Below are 20560 nucleotides of genomic sequence, written 5' to 3' on the forward strand. Positions count from 1 at the left end.
ATTGTTACTCAGTTACTCATCATTACTCTTCCAAATTCCAAAGTCAAATCCCGTGGATTTGGGTAAACACAACTTAAATTCATAGTTGCCTTTTTTGGGCAGGATTAGAGAGGATGAAAAAAAGAAAAGACTGCTTCAGTCACTGTCTCAGTATAAAAGTGTGCGCGTCTCACTTGACAGGCACAAAAAAACCCACACGCAAAGATCGAGGTAAGAAGGAGAGATGACACACTTGTCGTTGTGGAATATTTTATTGCCGAATTCTGTTCCTTTTACTGCTATTGTTGAGTTAGTTGGGTAATATCTTAGTGATATGTATATTTGGCTATTCATGTGCATATGATCAACATGACTGGATCAAACAAGAAAATTCAAAAATGGTGTTTTTCTGGTTATCAAAGAAGTGCAAAATAGTTTCTCAACGGTGAATTGTTATCAACTGATTTCCACATTTTGCACTGCTACAATTGCGCACTTACAGTTTGTAAAAAAAATGAATGAAAAAAAAGCAGAGTCTGAAAACATTGCACATCTCTGACTCAGAAAATGTCATCCAGTAGGTCATTCTAAAGTTTCATCGCGGTGAAAGATCACCTTTGCTCTTCTTTCTTATAAGTTTTATGACAGAACCTGAGATCAGGGGTTGATAAGTTGGGGTATAAGAGTTCATTAATCTGACTAAAACATCAATTGCTTCATGCCGTATGTAATCATAAATATCTTCAAAGCAATTTTATAATTGAATGCAAGTTGGAGTGAAAAGATTTTACGATGTCTGATCTACCTTCCTTATTCTACTGTAGTTAAAGTGTCACTGGAGCATTTTGAATGAGCACACGTTAAGATGCGTTTAGGAAGAGTAGGAAAATACATGCACTAAACCGTCATATTACTGAACTGTCTCGTACTGTAGATGACAGTGGGTGAGATTGAAAGTTTAGTGGAATTAAATACTTAAATCCTACCCCAGTGATGAGTTAAAAACATTATTCCCATTTGTTCATGCAGCTCCATCATGGTGCACAGAGTAGCAGTGATCGGGGCGGGCCCATGTGGTCTGACCAGCATAAAGGCTTGTCTGGATGAAGGCTTGGTGCCAACCTGCTTTGAAAGCAGCGATGACATGGGCGGACTGTGGAAGTTCAAGGCAGGTCACCACTGTGGAAAAAACACTGACAACCATTTTGTGTTTATGCACCAAGCTAGTCGAGTGAACCTGGATGAGAAGGATTAAGTTGCTGTCAATCTTACAACCATTGTTCTTTTTACATGTTTGTCATTTGAAACCTCGTCTTTGCAGGAAGTGTCCGAGCCCAACAGGGCCAGTATCTACCGTTCCCTCACCATCAACATCTCCAAGGAGATGATGTGCTACAGCGACTTCCCCATCCCTGCTGATTACCCCAACTATATGCACCACTCTAAAATCCTAACATACTTCAGGATGTATGCAGAACACTTCAAACTGTTGCGACATATTCGCTTCCAGGTAACAAAATGTGCAGAAAGGAGTATGTTGTGCATTCAACATATCACTGCAGTTTAAAGAGAGGTCATCTGATCTACTGGTATATATATTTTAGACCTCAGTGAAGAGTGTCAGACAGAGACCAGACTTTTCACGTACTGGTCAGTGGGATGTGGTGACCGAGAGTAGAGATGGACAGGAGGAGAGGCATGTCTTTGATGCAGTGATCTGCTGCTCCGGTCACTACACGTACCCTAACCTGCCACTCAAAGACTTCCCAGGTAAAGACATTTACAGATGTCTTTCCCATGCTTGCATTAATATGAGGCTTTTTACGTTTTATGAGGGAAACATAGCATATTCACTCCTTGCTCCTAGCCTCTAAGAGTAACACATTATATGAAGACATAACTCTGCTGCTTTGCAGGAATTGAGACATTTGAAGGAAAATACTTCCACAGCTGGGACTACAAGGGGCCTGAAGACATGTACGGGAAGAGAGTGGTGGTCATCGGCATCGGTAACTCAGGAGGCGACATCGCTGTGGAGGGCAGCAGAGTTGCAGAGCAGGTTGGGAAGTCTTTTCTGATTGCTGTTGTCTTCCTTTGATACATATCACTTATTCAAGATAACTCATGCTCTCGCTCTGCAGGTGTATGTGAGCACTCGTCGTGGTGCCTGGGTCATCCGTCAGGTTTCTGACAACGGTATGCCAGTGGACATGAAGTACAACACGCGTTTCGTCCACATCTTGTTCCAGCTGTTGCCAGTTAACATCCTCAACCGGCTTGGTGAGAAGAAACTCAACGCCATGTATGACCACACCATGTATGCACTCAAACCCAACCACAGGTAAGATGTGATGTTAGTACCAAATACATTATCACTCTGCATGAAGTTATACTTGACTCATAATGAAGAAAGGTGGGTCGAATGTGTGCATGTACAGTATTTCAATTCGCGTGTTAGTCACTCTCCCTGTTATTATCATCCAAATATCTTAATCTCTCCCTTGTTACCTTGTATCTACCTTCTTTTACTGCCTCATCAGACTCTTCAGTCAGATCCCAGTGATCAACGATGACCTGCCTTTCAAGATTCTGTCTGGCTCTGTTATTGTCAAACCAAATGTGAAGGAGATCCGAGGCTCCACTGTAGTGTTTGAGGATGGCAGCACTGTGGAAAAGGTCAGAGAACCTTGTTTGCAAGGATACCCACAAGAATCTTTCTTTATTGCAAGCACAATTTAAGCTTATCGCTTCCTTGTCACAGGTGGATACGATCGTGTTCGCCACAGGATACAACTATGGTTTTCCTTACTTGCCGAGCAATGCTATGTACAAGTCTGGGTACCGTGTTGGTCTGTACAAGCACGTTTTTCCTCCCAACATGGAGCATCCCACTCTGGCTGTCGTGGGTTTCATCCATGCCCTTGGAGCCATCATGCCCCAGGCTGAAATGCAGGCCCGCTGGGTCACACGTGTATTGAAAGGTGGGGCCTCATGTCTGGTTTATCCTTGGTCTCTAGTCTAGATACTTACCAGTCACATCAGTCTATTTACCTTTGTTTACCTTTACCTTTGTCTTTTGCTCTGCAGGACATAACAAGCTGCCCTCAAACCAGGCCATGATAAAAGCTGTTGAGAAAGACACCAAGGACATCGAGAAAAAGTAAAGCTCCCAATATTCCTTGGCCTCAATTATTTGTTTCAGCCAACATTGTCCCTTCTTCCTTTATATCCCTATGGAATGAATGAATGATCCCACTTGCATTTTTAAAGCTGCATTCATTTTGATCCTGTGTGGCCACTTGGGGGCAACAGAACAAGCTACGCCATGACATAGTACCGCCAAATAAAGGTGTCATAAGTAACATGTTAGCAAAGAGTTTCCTATTACACATATAGCAGATACAGAGCAACATTAGCATTTATTTGGAGTCATCCTTCTGGTCACTTGAATGTAAGTCCAACATTCAAATTCCATTAGCCATCTGGAGTTCATTCTCCGTCAGGACCACCTCCATATCAGGCTCTTTAACTGCTAAATGTTAATGAGACTATTAGTTCATGCAGCTATGAAGTTACAAATTCATGATTAACAAAGATTGTTTAAGTATTCTTTTGAACCTGTTTCAGCAACTTTTTACATTTTTGACAGCAATAAAATTCTTCAAATTAAATGATTTATTCATGGATAGTTAACACACTAGACTGAGTGCAGACAAAGCATGCTATATTTTATATTCATTTTGAACTTTTTTGTTGAATACCTACATTAACTTCTGATTAATGCTCTCCACAGCTTCATTGTGTCAAAGTTGACACCCCTGCAGGTTGACTTTGTTTCCTACATGGATGACATAGCAGGAGAAATTGGGGTGCGGCCAAGTCTCCTCTGGCTTTTCTTCACAGACTACCCTCTGTTTAAGAGACTTCTCTGGGGACCTGTCACAACCTACCAGTACCGCTTGGTGGGACCAGGAAAATGGGAGGGAGCCCGCAGGGCAATATTCACCCAGTTTGACCGCATGTACCAGCCCCTAAAAACCAGACAGGTCTGCAATGAACAATGTTTCTTCTACATTCTGTACACCTTGCATACCATGCTAAATGCATAATGGACCTGTCCCTGAGTCCCAACATATCTGAACTTGAAGTACTGTATGTATTAAGTATGAGTGTCTAACCTTTTGGCCAAACTTAAACATAACCCACCGTCTCTTCCAGCTGAAGGACCAAGAGACCTCTATCACCAGCCGCCTGATTAAAGTGAGCCTGATCATCACGGCCGGAGGAGCTGCGGTCTACTACTTCCATGTGCAAAACCCAACCACCTTAACCACCATGCTGTCCAAGCTCAGATGCAGCTTCAATCAAACGATGTGAAAAATACACCAAATACCATATCTACAGTTTCTTGATGCCTTGAGAAATCTAGGTCATGCTCCTGTTTGAGTTGTGATGAATCATTGTAGGGGTCACTGAGCTACTGATTAATGTTAGGTATTACTGTTGTGAAGGAATTTTCCTAAGAGGACCTAGGTGGGTAAAAGGTAGTAGTTACGGATCATACAACATGTCACACTTGGCTCACCCACAAATGACCTCTGTCTCTCAGGCAATAGTTCATGCTGCTGTTTTCCTTCATGGGTGCATGACGACACCTACGTAGGAACGAGCCATTGCCTAGGCAGCCAAGAACGGGATACATGGTGCTCTTCTTCAGTCTAAGATGTTTACAGACAGACTGTCTCCCTGAATAAAGAATTAGCCTACATGTGACCTCGTAATTCTAACATGACTACGTAATGTAGTAAAACATTAGGTTTCAACATCTAATACTATGGTTACACACAGTTAGGCCCGTAGAGAATGACCGTAAAGGGATAAATATTGTGGCCCAAAAAGGGATCTTCACATTTGGTTTCGGCACTACACTGTGTCCTCTCTTTGTTCCGCTGTGGCCATTCTCCTTGAGCCAAACTCCAATAAAAATCGCTATGTAAATCATCCTGAGATTCCTTAAACCTTCTTCATCATTAAGGGTTGACCAGCTCACAAGAATCTTCTTCGAAATTGTATCTATTTATTTAACAAATCCTGGTTTACATTGTACATCAACATGTGCATGTTCACTGCATGCAACATTTTCCTTTTCCCCCCTACATATCTATTTATTGCAGTATCCCAAGTATAGTTAAATGTTGAACAATGACTTCAAGTATAAGAGAGGATCCAATGTCAGAGTCACACGCTTAGCACATCTGTGAACACAAATGGTGGAAGATATTGCTGAATTAGCTGAACTTGTATTTTTTATTAAGATTGAGATACAGTGGACTGTTAAATGTCAAGCACAATTAAAATAATTACACTTATTCAGATCATGTTTAACTTTAAGTCCCCATGAATGTGAATTACATACATATATATATCAGAGATGGGGACTCGAGTTAGAGACTCGGACTCGAGTTAGAGACTCGGACTCGAGTGCGACTTAAGTCGCACACACAGTGACTTGAGACTCGACTTGAGACTCGTTCTCAAAAGACTTCAGACTGGATTCAGACTTGAGGTGCGGGACTCGTGAACAATGTTTATTTATAGGAAACTTCTGATGAGCTTGCTGTTATTCCCCTCCCTCTGTTACCTATAACCTGCATACGTAACACGTAGCATCTGCTGCGCACTGCTGCATGTGAGAGAGGACAACAAACACCGGCAGCGGCTGTGCCATACATCATAAACTCTGGCTTTAAAATTTCATACAACAAGGCCCAAACAAAGAAGCGCTGAACACAAACATGTGGTGAGTCAACATGTTTAGCTCAGCATCTAACGTTAGCTTGCTTCTTGCTTCAGCTACGACCTACAGGAGGTTTACTCTGACTGTTGTTCATTATGAAAAGATGAATGAGCGTTTGTTTACTTGCCAAACTTGTGGTGGTCGATTAATGTAATTGTATGTCCCGCTGGGTGCCATCACCTTAATTATCACCAGGTTTATTGTTGATTATGTAACCTTACAGTTTTATTTAGTTATAACATTACACTGGTTTGAGAGTGTGCAGGGTGTGTTGACTTACAGTAGTTTAAGCTATTGATTGATTGCATTGCCCATTATGGTTGTGCTCTGTAAGTTAAAAACAGGTTACAGCTTTATTGTTTTGAGAGTCTGGGGGATGTGTTGACTCAGAGTAGTTTATAAGCTGTCATTAACTGCATTGCACATTACATGGTTGTGCTCTGTAAATGAAAAACAGGTTACGGTTACAGTATTTCTTATAGCTATGCAGTTTTATAAGCAACCTGGACTGAACGCAGCAGGTGATACAACATTCATTATAACCATGAGAGACTTGAGACTTGACTTGGACTCTAGCTCAAAGACTTGTGAGCATCTCTGATATATATGTATATATATATATATGTCACAAGCAATGTGATCTATTTTCTTTTCTTTTTAGATTTTTGGTATGTTTGTTGAAAGTCAACCACACATAATGATTTTGTTAACGCTGGATCAATGAAAAACTGAATTGAAGTGTTTTATTAACTTTAGTGTTGAATCGCAAACCTCCTCCAAAAAGACAACAGCAAGAAGTGAGTGAAATCAGGTGATGGGAATGTGATAGAATGCAGTGATCGATTGGTGAATGGTGAAAATGTACAGAGAAGTGCAAGGGCGTCACTTTGTGTTGAAAAGTAGTGGGGACATGTAAGGAATTAGAAAAAAATATTTATTGATGAAATATAGGATTGGGTGTCTGGGGGGTTTTCCCCAGTAAGACTTTGAGCATTAAACACTTAATTTCCTGCATTCTGGAGACATTTTCTGCAACAATTTATGGTGGTATATTGAGGGAAACACGTAATTTAGGTGGCAGGTGAGAATTCAAAAGAAGATTTTTGGACAATGCAGATGCTTCTTTATATTTACATTGCATTGCAGGTTGTCTTATTGCGCAAATAAACCTTTCTCAAAGCATTTTCATTTGTTAATTAATGTTTAAGTAAAGCCAAGCTTGTGGTGATGAGCCTATGCTGAGGCTTACAAGCGCCATGTTGGCAAATAAGCAAGAAAAAAAGAGGCGGCCTTTGGCTGTGAGCAAAACCCAACAAATATTTATTTTTTCCCCAGATCTGGTTGCAAAAAGGATCAAATACAATACTCCGCTGACTGGAGAAGTTTAGATATTACTCCATGATGGGCTGTTTCAGTGTTACAAGTATCAGTAAGTACTGATGCCCAGCTCTAATATTTACATATATGTATACTGTATATATCAAAAAACTTCAGTTAAAAACTGAGTCCCAATTAGACACCTATCCCTTTTACTGACCTGGTGTGGTAACACGTTTTAATAAATAAACACAGGTCTCAATTAGAAGCCTGAACCTCTTCAAGCCCAAACGGTCGCCCACTTCAGCAAGTTCTCAGCAGCTTTATACAAATTTAAATGTTGAAACTTTATGGACACAATTCAATCATTTAGTTCATTTTACAGAAACAATGAGCACCAAAGTATAATTCATTCAGTTTTACTGGTATGGTAAACAAGAGAGACGGGAAAAAAGTAATGACTCACTATCTTTGAAGCGGTCATAAATATGAATATGTGTCAATTGCTCAATTGTTTATATTTCTTTAGTATGTAGAGTTTTGTGTGCGATTGGTTTCACATTATGTGCTCCCTTGCATATTTCACTCTTACTGAGCCCCCTACTGATGACATTTGTGAAATACAAACATTGAACCCTGCAAAAGATCATCTGACACTGAAATCAACCTGCTCTCACAATCAGTAAAACAATGTGTTACTTTGAAGTGTTGTTTGAGCTGATAAAAGTGCTTGTTCGCACAAAGCACTCTAGATTGTATCTCATTTTAATCAGAATCATCATCATGGCTTTTGTTTTAGCCTCTTCACACCCTGTATGTTTTAGACGATAGATTTTAAGATTTTAATGACTACTTTTAATACCTTACGTGCTGGTGCGTGCTTTGAGATCCTCGGGCAAAGGTCTTTTGTTTGTTCCAGAGGCCCAGCTGAAAACTAAAGGGGACAGAGGGTTTGCAGTCAGGCTCTGGAACAGTCGGCTGAGTCAGTGATTACCTTTAAGTCCCTACTTAAAACATGCTTTTACATGATTTTACTTACTCTTTCTAGCCTAGTGTAGTCTTTTATTTCCTTTAAAAAAACATTTTCTTATTATTGCCTTTTTGTTTTTTATACACTGAAATACAAACTGTTTTTTTTATGTTTTCTTATAAAAACTTATGATTGTATAACTTGTTTGGTTTTTTTGCTGCCTTTGTAAAGCACTTTGTAACATGGACGCGCTCTATAAATAAAGATTATTATTGTTTTAAATGTTTTACTGATTCTCTTCTCTCATTTATAGGAAGTTAGCTTATTCCCAAAACACATTAACTGATTAAGTTTTTGAGGTCAGGGGTTCTATAACCAAAAGAGGATATCATTTCAAATGTTTTATTATTATTTATTTATATCATTATAGTGAAATTGTGCAATCATCCTTCTCTCCATAATAATGAATACTAAAATGCTATATAATCTTCTATGTTATTAATACACTAAATCTACAGTACTGAACATCACATGTGGTTTCACTGACAGAGATAAGTGGAAATTTCCATCAGGCTGGGCAAAGTCTGCCCCGCTTTGTCCATGCTACTGTTTTGTCCTTGATGCATTTTTTCTCTTTCAGTATCCCCCTCCCTTACATGTTCCCTTGACGCTCTCATTAACTTTTTTCTTTGACTACACTGACCATTCTGATGTACTGTACCCTTTCCACATCTGTGCTAATAAACCTTGCTTAAGAAAATCATCATCAAGTGCTGTATAAGTACACTGTTCACTGTCAGCTCAACCACAAGGGCCAGGTAGATTAGTTCAGACCAGCTCAGAGTAGAACTGCTGCCAGTTGAATTGGTTCAGGCATCTGACTGAGATGCCCGCTGGATGCCTCCCTGTGGAGGTCCTACAGACATGTGGCAGATTAAAATATGCCAGGAGGGATTACATATACCATCTGGCCTGGGAACAAGTTGGGATGTCCCTGAAGGAGCTGGAAGATGGCGTCTTGCTCAGCCTGCTACCACCCTGACCTGGCCTGTAATAGACAGGAAATGGATGGATGGATAGACCCTTTAGGGGCAGAGTGATTTCTCATGATCACCTGGAGAGAAATGGAAGGCTACATGGATTAAAGTACACTGTTAACTCCATATTATCTATAGTCCTGAACCAGGCTGATCTGTGATCAGGGAAACTCTAGTACTGGGCTCTGCACATTTGATAGAAATGACATCCATGACATCCTGGACAAATACAAGGCCACGTAATGTCATACTTAGTCACCTCATTGTGACTGATTGTGAATTTGAAAAAATGCTCTCAACAAGCTGCTTTAAAATCGGCCACTGATCAATATATGTCTTTAACAGAGGGAAAGTGCTGAATCAATTAATCAGTTACAGAACAAACAAAATTTGTTAGAAGCCTCCAGGCAAACATAACGTAATATAAAGTGAGCTACTGTGCAGTCTGCAACAATTACAAGGATTTTGACCCTAGTCTACTCCTAGGCAAACTGTGGCCTGTATCTGGCCTGATTACATCAGTGTTTCTCATGGACCCACCAGGACTCTTCCCCTGTCTCACATGATTTGAACCAGAGCGCACAAAACTTAACTACAGTCAAAGTTAAACTCTTTGGTTTGATAGTTGTCAATCTCTGGTTAGGAATGTTTTGTACCTACTGATTATTTTGTAATATGCGCTTCTGTATTTACAGAATAACTCTAAACTGATTGTTTAGATAGGCTTGTCGTGAGAGTTACACAATGATTTTTTTTTTTTAAATCAATCAAATTTAGGAAAAGAACAGAGAATTCCAAACGAGCAAGCCACCAGAGGATGGACTTCAGATTTAATCAGTTTCAAGATAGAGTCTGGACCTGAGTGATCACAAAATAGCTGGGGGTTGTGAAGTGGATTTAAACTCTAAGCTATTTTATTGAGTTGCAGGTTTTACTGTGAAGTTTGGGAAAACTAAAGTAGAAGGTATGTTTCAGTAAAAACTAATATCCCGTCTTTATTCAGACGAAGGAGCCTCTGTGTTATAACCCCATATATTAAGTAAGGCCGCAATTAAGAACCCCCCGATTACATTGGTGGCCGCGGTGGAATGGCCTGTTCAAACCGACTATTCTGCAGTTAAACTAGAAATTGCAGGAGGCATTTAGACAAAGACATTTTCTGGACTGTTTCCAAGTATACCTCTGCTCCAGGTGAGAGTTTGGAAGTGTATGGAGTGTGCTATAGAATATTCTTAGGGGTATTGATATTGATGGAACAGGGAAAGGTAAGACAGGTCTAGCTTGGAGTCATCAGCTGACTCCACATGTTTTCACTGACCTTCCAGCTCTGTTTTTTTCTCACATGTAACTGTCCTTGTTAGGGAGACAACAGTTAGCCTGATAAGGTAGAGACAGTAACTCAGGCGTCAGGCTAGTAGATATCGGTGCTCTCTGGGAATCTGGCAAGGTTGAATCTAACAACAATGTTTACAAGGGCTTATGAGAGAAACATAAAAGGGACCGAAAGATGTTATCCTTCAAATTTGGTGTTGGCATTTGATGTGTATCTCCACGGCCGGGCTCAATAAACTATGTTATGTTCAGTCTTCATCACTCTCAAAACTTCTTCACAGCTGAACCTGGCTCACAATCATTTTTCAACACAGTGGAAATAAAAAAGATAGTTCAAGAAGCATTCCCACGCTGCGGTGATATAGCTCAGAAAGAAAAGAAATTCCTTGCTGGGCTTGACCCGGCTTTGAGAGCACGGGGCTACTGATTTGGAAGAGGACGAACGTACTGAAGGATGGCAATGAGACAACTGGCAGGGTAAAATGACCAACTGTGATGCAGTCACTGGAGTGATATATTGAAAGATTTTAATTGAAAACCTCTTCACCGGGAGGGGAGGTCAGTGTCAGTGTGCTTGTGGGGAGCAGGGCTACCAATCCCATCGCCCAATGGGTTAACAGAGAGGGCGTTGACAGGGGCTGGTGCGAACGAGGAGCTTAGTTGGGCCCCGGGGAAAGACAGGATTTTCAGATGCTCTACAGTAACTGAGCCATAGAGGCAACGAGGTGTGCGTTTTCTCTCCCCTGGGAGAGAAGACCCAGCCAACCAGGCGAGAAAAAGGATGTAGGTGATGTTGGGGCCCAAACCCTAGCTTCAGCACCTACTAGCCCATTGGAGGGTGAAATGTTTATCCTTTCAACAAGAAGTGCAGTGATACAGGAAAGGACAGAACAGCAGCACACCTCATATGTGAGGGGAAGCATTGAATTCAACATATTGGTGGATCAACAGTCATTAATCACTATTTTAACATCGATGTGCCTTTGGTGTCACCGGTGGAGTCTCCAACTAGTCTAGAGCATTTGTGGGGCTGTGCTCTTACTATAGACATTTTGCCAAGACGGCCCATGTCATTTATCGTTAACTGTGTTGTTTTCATGTTGTTAAAGTTCCAGGTTTGGCGTGACAGAATGTGGTTAGACAATGTGGGTCTTTGTGTTTACTCGCTGTTATGTAATGGCACATTGCGATTACTGTGGACAAGAAGGAGCACATATTGGCACAATGGCATTGTGGCTGTGGCTCTGTCCACTGCAGAGACGCTATCCACAATCTGGAGGAGTAACGAGTATAAATGAGTGTATTAGTATAACAACAATTAATATAACAATAAATAAAAGGTTTAATGTATTTATTGTTAATGTATCAATTATATAATGTTAATTGTTCTTTTCATCATCATTAGGCTACATATACATATACACAATAGTTGTAGCTTTCCACTGGTATACTATTAATTCCAGTTACAGCAGTTGGGATGAGTGGGGTGTACTTGGTTGAGGCTGTGCCTTTGTGTGAGCTAGACAATAAGGTGGTGGTGGGGCGGGGGTTGGCGGATGGCTGCTGATGTTTACATCTTTGTTTATTGCACTTTGTTACTGTCACTATTTAGAAACGTGGACGTTTCTTTTTGCAGCCCATGGGCTAAGTATGTAAGTTATTTTGTTGAGTTATAGGCTTTTATTGTGAAGTTTAAGAAAACGGAAGTTAAAAATATGTTCCGGTAAAAACTAGTGTGTGGAAACAAAGAAATAAAAGTCCCGTTTCGGTTCAGACAACGGATCCTTCGTGTTATTATTTTATAAGTCCATATTCAGTATAGGCGCAATTACAAAACCAGTCTAAAGGCATTTTCACATCACTTGTTGCTTCAAGCATTTTTTTGCGCTTTTAATATTTCGAAGTATTTTTGTACGGTCTATATAGGCCTAATTGCAGCCGTACAAGTTCACACAGTGTACATTTTCAAGCCATCAGCGGTGTATGTCCAAATTAAACTGGCAGCTGCACCATCAATCATTTATTTTGGCGCAGGCGTGCTGAGGCCACACAAACAGCTCCACTCCAAGTCGGGTTGCAGTGTTACAAACTCTCTATTCAAACCGGTTCAAACACATGAAACCCGCAACGATTACTGAAAAGTAAGTAAGTAAAGTAGCCTAATATTTTTCTTGGCTTTGTTGTTGGCAAATCAGACTCTGTCCCGCAACTGGCTGCGTTTTTGAAAAGTAAGTGCATGTGTTTTGATAATTAAAAGTCAAATTAACATGACTTAGGCTACTTGTGTAAAAGCTCGACTGATGATAACGGGGTTGAAGAGGTCACAGGCTGCCAAGCGCACTCAGATGATAATTGCTCTACTTTATCAAGCCATCAGCGCAAACACCGCCCCCACATAAAATGTAACGTTACTGTACTTACAGTAAATTGTTAGTCGTCAAAACTGTTATTAACAACAATAACACATTTTCAGACTATTTGCATAAATTAAAGAGTTGCACTGGCTATGGATTTTTTTGTAATCGATCATAAAGAAGACATTTGCTTATCTCATCCCTGTGTTTTAAAAAGAAAAAAAAAAGGGAAAGCGTGCCATCGGTCACTGTCTCAGTATAAAAGTCAGCGCTCTGATGATTCTCTTCCTTCTTTCCAGACACACAGCCAACACAAGGATCAAGGTAAGACAGCTGATATCTTTGGTTTGCATTTTACTGGAGACAACTTGTATTTATATTCATATTTACATATTTATCTACAATTGCAAATCATTAACCTGTATGATCGCAACATAAAACAAACAGCATATTTGTTAACCAAAATGTGCAAAAATTATATGAATGGCAAGTGTATAAGATGTAAAGTCAGCCAATTGATTTTACATTTCTGAGCTCTGCATCTTCAGAAGGGGACTGGTTTCCACACATGCACTTAAACAATTAGAGCATAATAGTAACAGCTCAAAAGTGAGTTGCAGATACAAAAGTATTTGCATTGTATTTGCACAGTTTCAATAGAGAGATTGAAACTTTTGGAAAACAATAGGCCTAGTTCAAAACTTTAAAACATGTTATAAACATAGACTTTCAAAATAGTATCACAAAGAAATGTTGTAAAAACGAGGTTTCAACAGATACCTAAATTATTTCACAGATTTGGAGTAGATTTCATCCAAAGGGTCGAAGTTGCAGTGCTCTCAAAGCAAAATCACCTTTGGTCTTGATTCTGGTTCTAGGAAGTTTTATGACAGAAGCTGTGATTGAAGGGTGAAGGGTCGCTGAGTATACATAAGAGTTCTGTAATGTATGTTGCAACCAAACATGCAGTGCAAAACCTGCAACACCTAAAAAATTGTTCTAAAATATGATGGAAGGATGCTGCAAAGGGATATCTGATCTAAAGTACATTACTTTTTCTGATTATAAATATTTTAAACCCGTTTGAGAAGAGAACAAGGTTTATAACAGATTGTCCTTAAATAGCCTGAAATCTCCCTTTAGAGTATAAGATAATTGTCTTTTTATAAGGCTTGAAAGGTGACCAGTGGCTGCCTGAATCCATACATTTTAGTGGAGACAGCAGAAAAATACAGACACATTCATACAACCTCTCAAACTCGGGGGTCCCGCCAAGAGGGGGCCGAAAGGGGTGGGGAGTTTATACAATTGCTGGTGCCCCATTACTTTGTTCTTTTTTCCTGTTGCAGCTCCATCATGGTGCACAGAGTAGCAGTGATCGGGGCGGGCCCATGTGGTCTGACCAGCATGAAGGCTTGTCTGGATGAAGGCTTGGTGCCAACCTGCTTTGAAAGCAGCGATGACATGGGCGGACTGTGGAAGTTCAAGGCAGGTCACCACTGTGGAAAAAACACTGACAACCATTTTGAGTTTATGCAGCAAGCCAATCAAGTGAAATTGGATGATTAAGTCGCTGTCAATCTTACAACCATTGTTCTTTTCACATTTGTTTCTCTGCAGGAAGTGTCGGAGCCCAACAGAGCCAGCATCTACCGTTCCCTCACCATCAACATCTGGAAGGAGATGATGTGCTACAGTGACTTCCCCATCCCTGCTGATTACCCCAACTATATGCACCACTCTAAAATCATGCAATACTTCAGGATGTATGCAGAACACTTCAAACTGCTGCAACATATTCACTTCCAGGTAACAAAATCCCCATGAGCAGAAATGAGGATGTGGTGCATTCAATATTTTTACCAATATTTTCTAGACAAATCTGTCATTCATCATTTACATATTTTAGACCTCAGTGAAGAGTGTCAGACAGAGACCAGACTTTTCACGTACTGGTCAGTGGGATGTGGTGACCGTGAGTAGAGATGGACAGGAGGAGAGGCATGTCTTTGATGCAGTTATCTGCTGCTCGGGTCACTTCAATTACCCTAACCTGCCACTCAAAGACTTCCCAGGTAAAGACATTTACAGACATCTTTCCCATGCTTGCATAAATATGAGGCTGAGTTTTACGTTTTATGAGGGAAACATAGCATATTCACTCCTTGCTCCTAGCCTCTAAGAGTAACACATTATATGAAGACATAACTCTGCTGCTTTGCAGGAATTGAGACATTTGAAGGAAAATACTTCCACAGCTGGGACTACAAGGGGCCTGAAGACATGTACAGGAAGAGAGTGGTGGTCATCGGCATCGGTAACTCAGGAGGCGACATCGCTGTGGAGGGCAGCAGAGTTGCAGAGCAGGTTGGGAAGTCTTTTCTGATTACTCTATTCCTCTTTTTGCACACATCACGTTTGTTTTAAGTGTCCCTGTAGTGAACAACGGCTTGTTTTCCTCACGTCCTAGTCCCTCTAACCAAAGATACAAAAGAGAGATGCAGTTTCAAAGTAGCCCACTACTCTATGTATAGGTTCAGCAGCAGCATCCAATTAAAAACAGATTTTCAGTGAAGCGGTGAGATGTATTGACTTAAAGTAAAAAAATATTCATGTTTTCATCCCTGTTTCTCTCTCTCTCATTCTGCAGGTGTATCTGAGCACTCGTAGTGGTGCCTGGGTCATCCGTCAGGTTTCTGACAACGGCCTGCCAGTGGACATGTTCAACACACGCTTTGTCCACATCCTGTTCAAACTGCTGCCGATGCGTTTTCTAAACTGGCTTGGCGAGAAAAAACTCAACTCCATGTATGATCATGCCATGTATGGCCTCAAACCCAAACACAGGTAGGGTTCATCTGTTTCTCTCAGTACCAACATCCTGTTTTTTTGGAATGCATTTATATTCTCCCTCTGTTAATGTCAATCACATTTCAGCATTACACTTTGCAGTACAAAATATCTTATAATGCGATAAAAGAATATGATTAGACTGCAATAGCATACTCCCTGTCTGTTCCTTCTCTCATTATAACCAACCTTTCTGTATGGAGTTTGCATGTCCCTGTTGTGCTTCTCATGGGTTTCCTCTGGGTGGTGTGATTTCCTCCCACAGTCCAGTGACATGTAGGTTATGTAAATAGGAGACTGTTTGTCTACATGTGTCAGCCCTGAAATAACCTGGTAGCATGTTCTGTGCTGTCCAATGTGTGCTGGGAAAAGCTTTAGTCCTCTTTGACCCTGCACCTCGAATAAGTGGGTAATGATATTGGATAGATGATGAAAAGATGCTAGCATAGCTTTTTCTTTATTGTCATTTTATCTTCTGATCAACTGGCAATCTGAGTTTCTGTGAACAGAAACTTCTTTTTTTAGTCCACCACTTTGAACCAGGCTGAAATATCCCAAGAACTATTTGATGGGCCATAACATTAGTACATTAGTGATCCTCATCCTCAGAGACTTTCCTTCTAGCCCAACCATGAGGTTGATTTGTACAGAAGCCCTAAGCGGCCATCCATTCAAAAAGATTTTTTACTCTGTTTTCCTGTGATAACGGGATAATTATCTCGAGATCTCAAGATAATGAATGTTTATAATTTTCTCGTGATCGGTGTGGTTTTTAGTGTCACTGGTTAGCTCAGTTGGTAGAGCACAGGACTCATAGTCTTTGGGCTGTGTGTGTGATCTTCACTAAAGACCAATTTTTTTCCTTTTTATCTTTTCATAATATTCTTCAACAAAGTTCTTATGAAGAGACTGTTTCAACATGCTCCCAATAAAGCACATGCTAGACTGTGTGCATCCCGGCGATTGGTCCACATTCATCAACCGATTCCGATTCCCAGGCAGAGGAAATTCATCCACTTCTCATTCATTCATCCATTTAACATTACACATTTCCTTACGGCTATTTCAGAAACTTTGAAATAGCCGTCTGGAATTGTGTGATTAGGTACCCCTGAATCTCTTCATAACAACTTTGCTGAAGAGGATAATAAAAAACACACAAAAGAAGAAAAAAAATCATCAAGAGCAGGAGCCGAACACACAATTCTTGATTACGAGTCCTATGCTCCACCAACTTAGCTAACCAGTGACACAAGTTTTTTGAAATTATCCTAAAGAAACTGACCTGCCGACCTCCGTATTCAGCTATGGTTTGTTATCTCAAGATCAGGAGAAAATTAACCCATTTACAGGAAAGCAACATTCATTATCTTGATATCACAAGATAATCATCCGGTAATCACGTGAAAATGGAGTAAAAACAATATTTGAATGGATGGCCGCTTAGGGCTTCAGTAGATTTGTGGTTTTGCGTGAACTTTCTCAACAACTATTCAATGGGTTACCATAACATTTGCTACAAACATGCTGCTAGTTTTCAGAATATCTGTCTTTTATAATAGTATCAGTGTGTCTCTATCGTTCCCCTGTCCTCTGTTGCCCCTAAAAACAGACTCTTCAGTCAGATCCCAGTGATCAATGATGACCTGCCTTTCAAGATTCTGTCTGGGTCAGTCATTGTCAAACCAAACATCAAGGAGATTCGTGGATCTACAGTGGTGTTTGATGATGGCAGCCTTGTGGAAAACGTCAGAGAACTTTGCCTAAATGAACTTATATGCATTAAATATATACGTTTTTGTTGACTTCAAGCAAAATAGCTCTTATGTCATCTTTGTTATAGGTGGATATGATCGTGTTTGCCACAGGATACAACTATGATTTTCCTTACTTGCCGAGCAATGCCGTGTACAAGTCTGGGCACCGTATTGGTCTGTACAAGCACGTTTTACCTCCCAACTTGGAGCATCCCACTCTGGCTATTGTGGGTTTTATCCATTCTGATGGAGCCATTATGCCTCAGGCTGAGATGCAGGCCCGCTGGGTCACACATGTCTTCAAAGGTGAGAAAACACAGTGGTCCCCTAGAGACACCTCTTAATCAAACACTCAACACACAATCAAGACGTTTACCTTGGCTTTCTGTCTTTTGCTCTTCAGGACATAAAAAGCTACCCTCAAACCAGGCCATGATAAAGGCTGTTGAGAAAGACACCAAGGAAATCAACAAAAAGTAAAGCTCTTCAGTATTTCTTTGCCTCATTACTATTGTATCTGACATTACTGATGTTATCTTTGAAAAAAAGTTATTTTTGGTGTAATCCAAGCTCTCTAAATTTAAAGGAATAGTTTGACATTATGGGAAATACGTTTAGTTGCTTTGTTGATGAGCATAACAAGAGAAGATTGATAGCACTTTCATTCTTATACTGTAAATATGAAGCTACCACCAACAGCCGCCTGGCTCTGTCCAAAGGTGAAATCTACTAAGTCACTCCATTCATTTTAAATGGAAATCATTCATTTCTGGTATTTCCTTCTTGCAGCTACGTTGTGTCAAAGTTGACACCCCTGCAGGTGGACTTTGTTGCCTACATGGACGACTTAGCTGGGGACATTGGAGTCCGGCCAAACCTCCTCTGGCTCTTTTTCACAGACTACCCACTGTTTAAGAGACTTCTTTGGGGACCTGTCACATCCTTTCAGTACCGCTTGATTGGATCAGGGAAATGGGAGGGAGCCCGCAGGGCAATATTCACCCAGTTTGACCGCATGTACCAGCCCCTAAAAACCAGACAGGTTTGAAATAAACACATTCTTCAACATTGTGTTATTTTGGCAATATTCCATGATTAAATGTACAGCACACATGTCAGAGCCCCCCAAAAGTTAGCAGGTATCAAGTATGACTGAACAGCTGTCTAGACATGTTGAACATAATCTTTTCTCTCGTTTCTTCCAGCTGGATGCACAACAGGCTTCGATCACTGGTCGCCTGATTAAGCTGAGCCTAACCATCATGGCCGGAGGAGCTGCGGTCTACTACGTCCATGTTCGCAGCCCAACCACCATCCCCAGCCTCCTGTCCAAGCTCCGTCCACAAGCAGTCTAAAAATGCTGCACAAGCTGAAGCAGGAATCCAATGTCTAATCTTCTAACCCTGTCCATATTTACAGTGTCCACATCACTTGGGAAATATCGCTGAAGCAGGAGATATCAACAGAGAAGACCAGATATCTGTCACTGTATTTTTCTTTGAGTCAAACAAGTCTTTGTCTGGTTTATTGATCTCTTTTGGTTTTGATTACGGGGTAGCTTATGCTATAACACAACAACAATCTTATCACAACTGTATGCCACCTCTAAAGAAGAAGTCATTGATGCCATATTTGCGACTGTTGTGTAAGCACTCCTTATACACCTTGTGATTACAAACCGTAACCCATTTTGCATTAACATACTGCACTGTTGACACTACCGCCAACTTGACCGGTTTTTAGTGAAGCATCAAGCATCACCTGCTAAATGTTGTGTACTGTTTTGTCATGTTACAGCACTCTAACGAGATTGATAGTAATGTACTGGCAACATTGTCACTATTAAGATAGTGTGATGACCTGTTTCTTACCTATGTTTTTTCTCTGTCTGAAGTGAGAAGAAGAAGTTACCGTTTACCAAATTACAAAAATGTGTCCTATTTTCAGTTAACAGTAGCCATGTTGTGTCACTGATCATCTGATTAAAAGATGTTCATAGGCTGTATTAAAAACACACAATGCTTACACAGTATGTGCATCATAGGAGTTACTGAGCATTATATTCAATTCCCCTTTCGATATTGGCTGTGCATTGATCCATGTGATTCTAAGGTAAGAGATGGGGGACAAAATTCACAATTGTTTTGTGCAAAAATGCAGTATTTTGTTCAGCTGGAGCTTCAACAGTCTGAGATTGAAATATTTGAAAGTATCCAAATCATATTAAGTATTTTGCAACTATGACCTTTTAAACTTTGTTACCAACTCTTTATATATAGTATAAAGTTACTATCACTGTGGCTCAGCAAAAACAGAGTCAAATGTGACACATTTCATACAAAAATAAACTATGCCCTTTAAGCAGTATATGAATGTCCCTGTGTATAGTGAAATTCATTAAGTCCCATATTAATGTGTGTATCTGTATGGTAGTGGTTAATAGTGGCTAATGCTAAGTGTCAGTTTCCTTTGCCCAAGCTTAACTGTGCAGAAAGTTGATCCTGTTGGCTGCTTCTTTCTACTAAGTGGAACAGCGAAACTGATGCTTTTTTCAGGAGTCGGACTTTCACAATAACCACCTGAGAGCCTTTTGAAATGTGATGCTGTTCAAGACACGTTCATTCCAATCTGATTTATGTTGGTGAGGAGTGGCGAGACGGCTAGCTGAGTAGACGCTCTACATCTTTCTGGAGCAAACTGTCTTCAGGCAGATAACCACATTTTTTCTAAATAAAGTTTGACAAATCTGTCAATCAACAGTTTTGTTATTGTCTCAAAGTCAGCACAGAAAAAAATCAAAACAACATAATCTTACACCATCTTGTGTCTTTTCTTGGTGTAGAAAAGTCATGAAATAATATAATTTAATAATAATTACAATAATGCATTAAAATCTAAAATTGTTAATGGCTGAAATGAAAATTTATTTAAAGGTACTATGTGTAAGATGTGACCAGAATTTTAATAAAAAACAAAAAAAATCAACTACCATTATGAACAGAATGCAAAGAAGTAACAGTCCTGACGTTATTTCATAGACGTCTAGATATTGTGTTGCAGAGGTATCTACTGAAGTTAGCATGCTAACCCGTTGTGTTGTACCACTTGTGCCTCAAGAGGCAATAGTCTGATAGTCAGAGGTATTGTGCTATTTGTTTAGAGACGTG

The 20560-nt window shown here is 40.2% G+C and overlaps 2 protein-coding genes across 2 annotated transcripts; both read left to right on the forward strand.

The window, feature by feature from the left end:
* Positions 1-66: 66 nt before the first annotated feature.
* Positions 67-4981, forward strand: LOC119901004 (flavin-containing monooxygenase 5-like). Its single transcript, XM_038716393.1, has 11 exons — positions 67-210; positions 1009-1147; positions 1301-1489; positions 1584-1749; positions 1896-2038; positions 2121-2320; positions 2520-2655; positions 2741-2960; positions 3067-3139; positions 3773-4025; positions 4198-4981. The coding sequence occupies exons 2-11, from the start codon at positions 1016-1018 to the stop codon at positions 4354-4356; spliced, it is 1671 nt and encodes a 556-aa protein (XP_038572321.1). The 5' UTR covers positions 67-210; positions 1009-1015; the 3' UTR covers positions 4357-4981.
* A 7464-nt stretch (positions 4982-12445) lies between these two features.
* Positions 12446-20146, forward strand: LOC119901008 (flavin-containing monooxygenase 5-like). Its single transcript, XM_038716399.1, has 12 exons — positions 12446-12573; positions 13086-13110; positions 14136-14274; positions 14407-14595; positions 14696-14861; positions 15011-15153; positions 15437-15633; positions 17249-17384; positions 17480-17699; positions 17797-17869; positions 18183-18435; positions 18599-20146. The coding sequence occupies exons 3-12, from the start codon at positions 14143-14145 to the stop codon at positions 18746-18748; spliced, it is 1659 nt and encodes a 552-aa protein (XP_038572327.1). The 5' UTR covers positions 12446-12573; positions 13086-13110; positions 14136-14142; the 3' UTR covers positions 18749-20146.
* Positions 20147-20560: the final 414 nt, after the last annotated feature.

The sequence above is a fragment of the Micropterus salmoides genome, unplaced genomic scaffold (assembly GCF_014851395.1).
Source record: "Micropterus salmoides isolate LMB-PRFRI ecotype aquatic unplaced genomic scaffold, ASM1485139v1 Ms_hic_scaffold_13, whole genome shotgun sequence".
In the NCBI taxonomy this organism is placed as follows: Eukaryota; Metazoa; Chordata; class Actinopteri; order Centrarchiformes; family Centrarchidae; genus Micropterus; species Micropterus salmoides.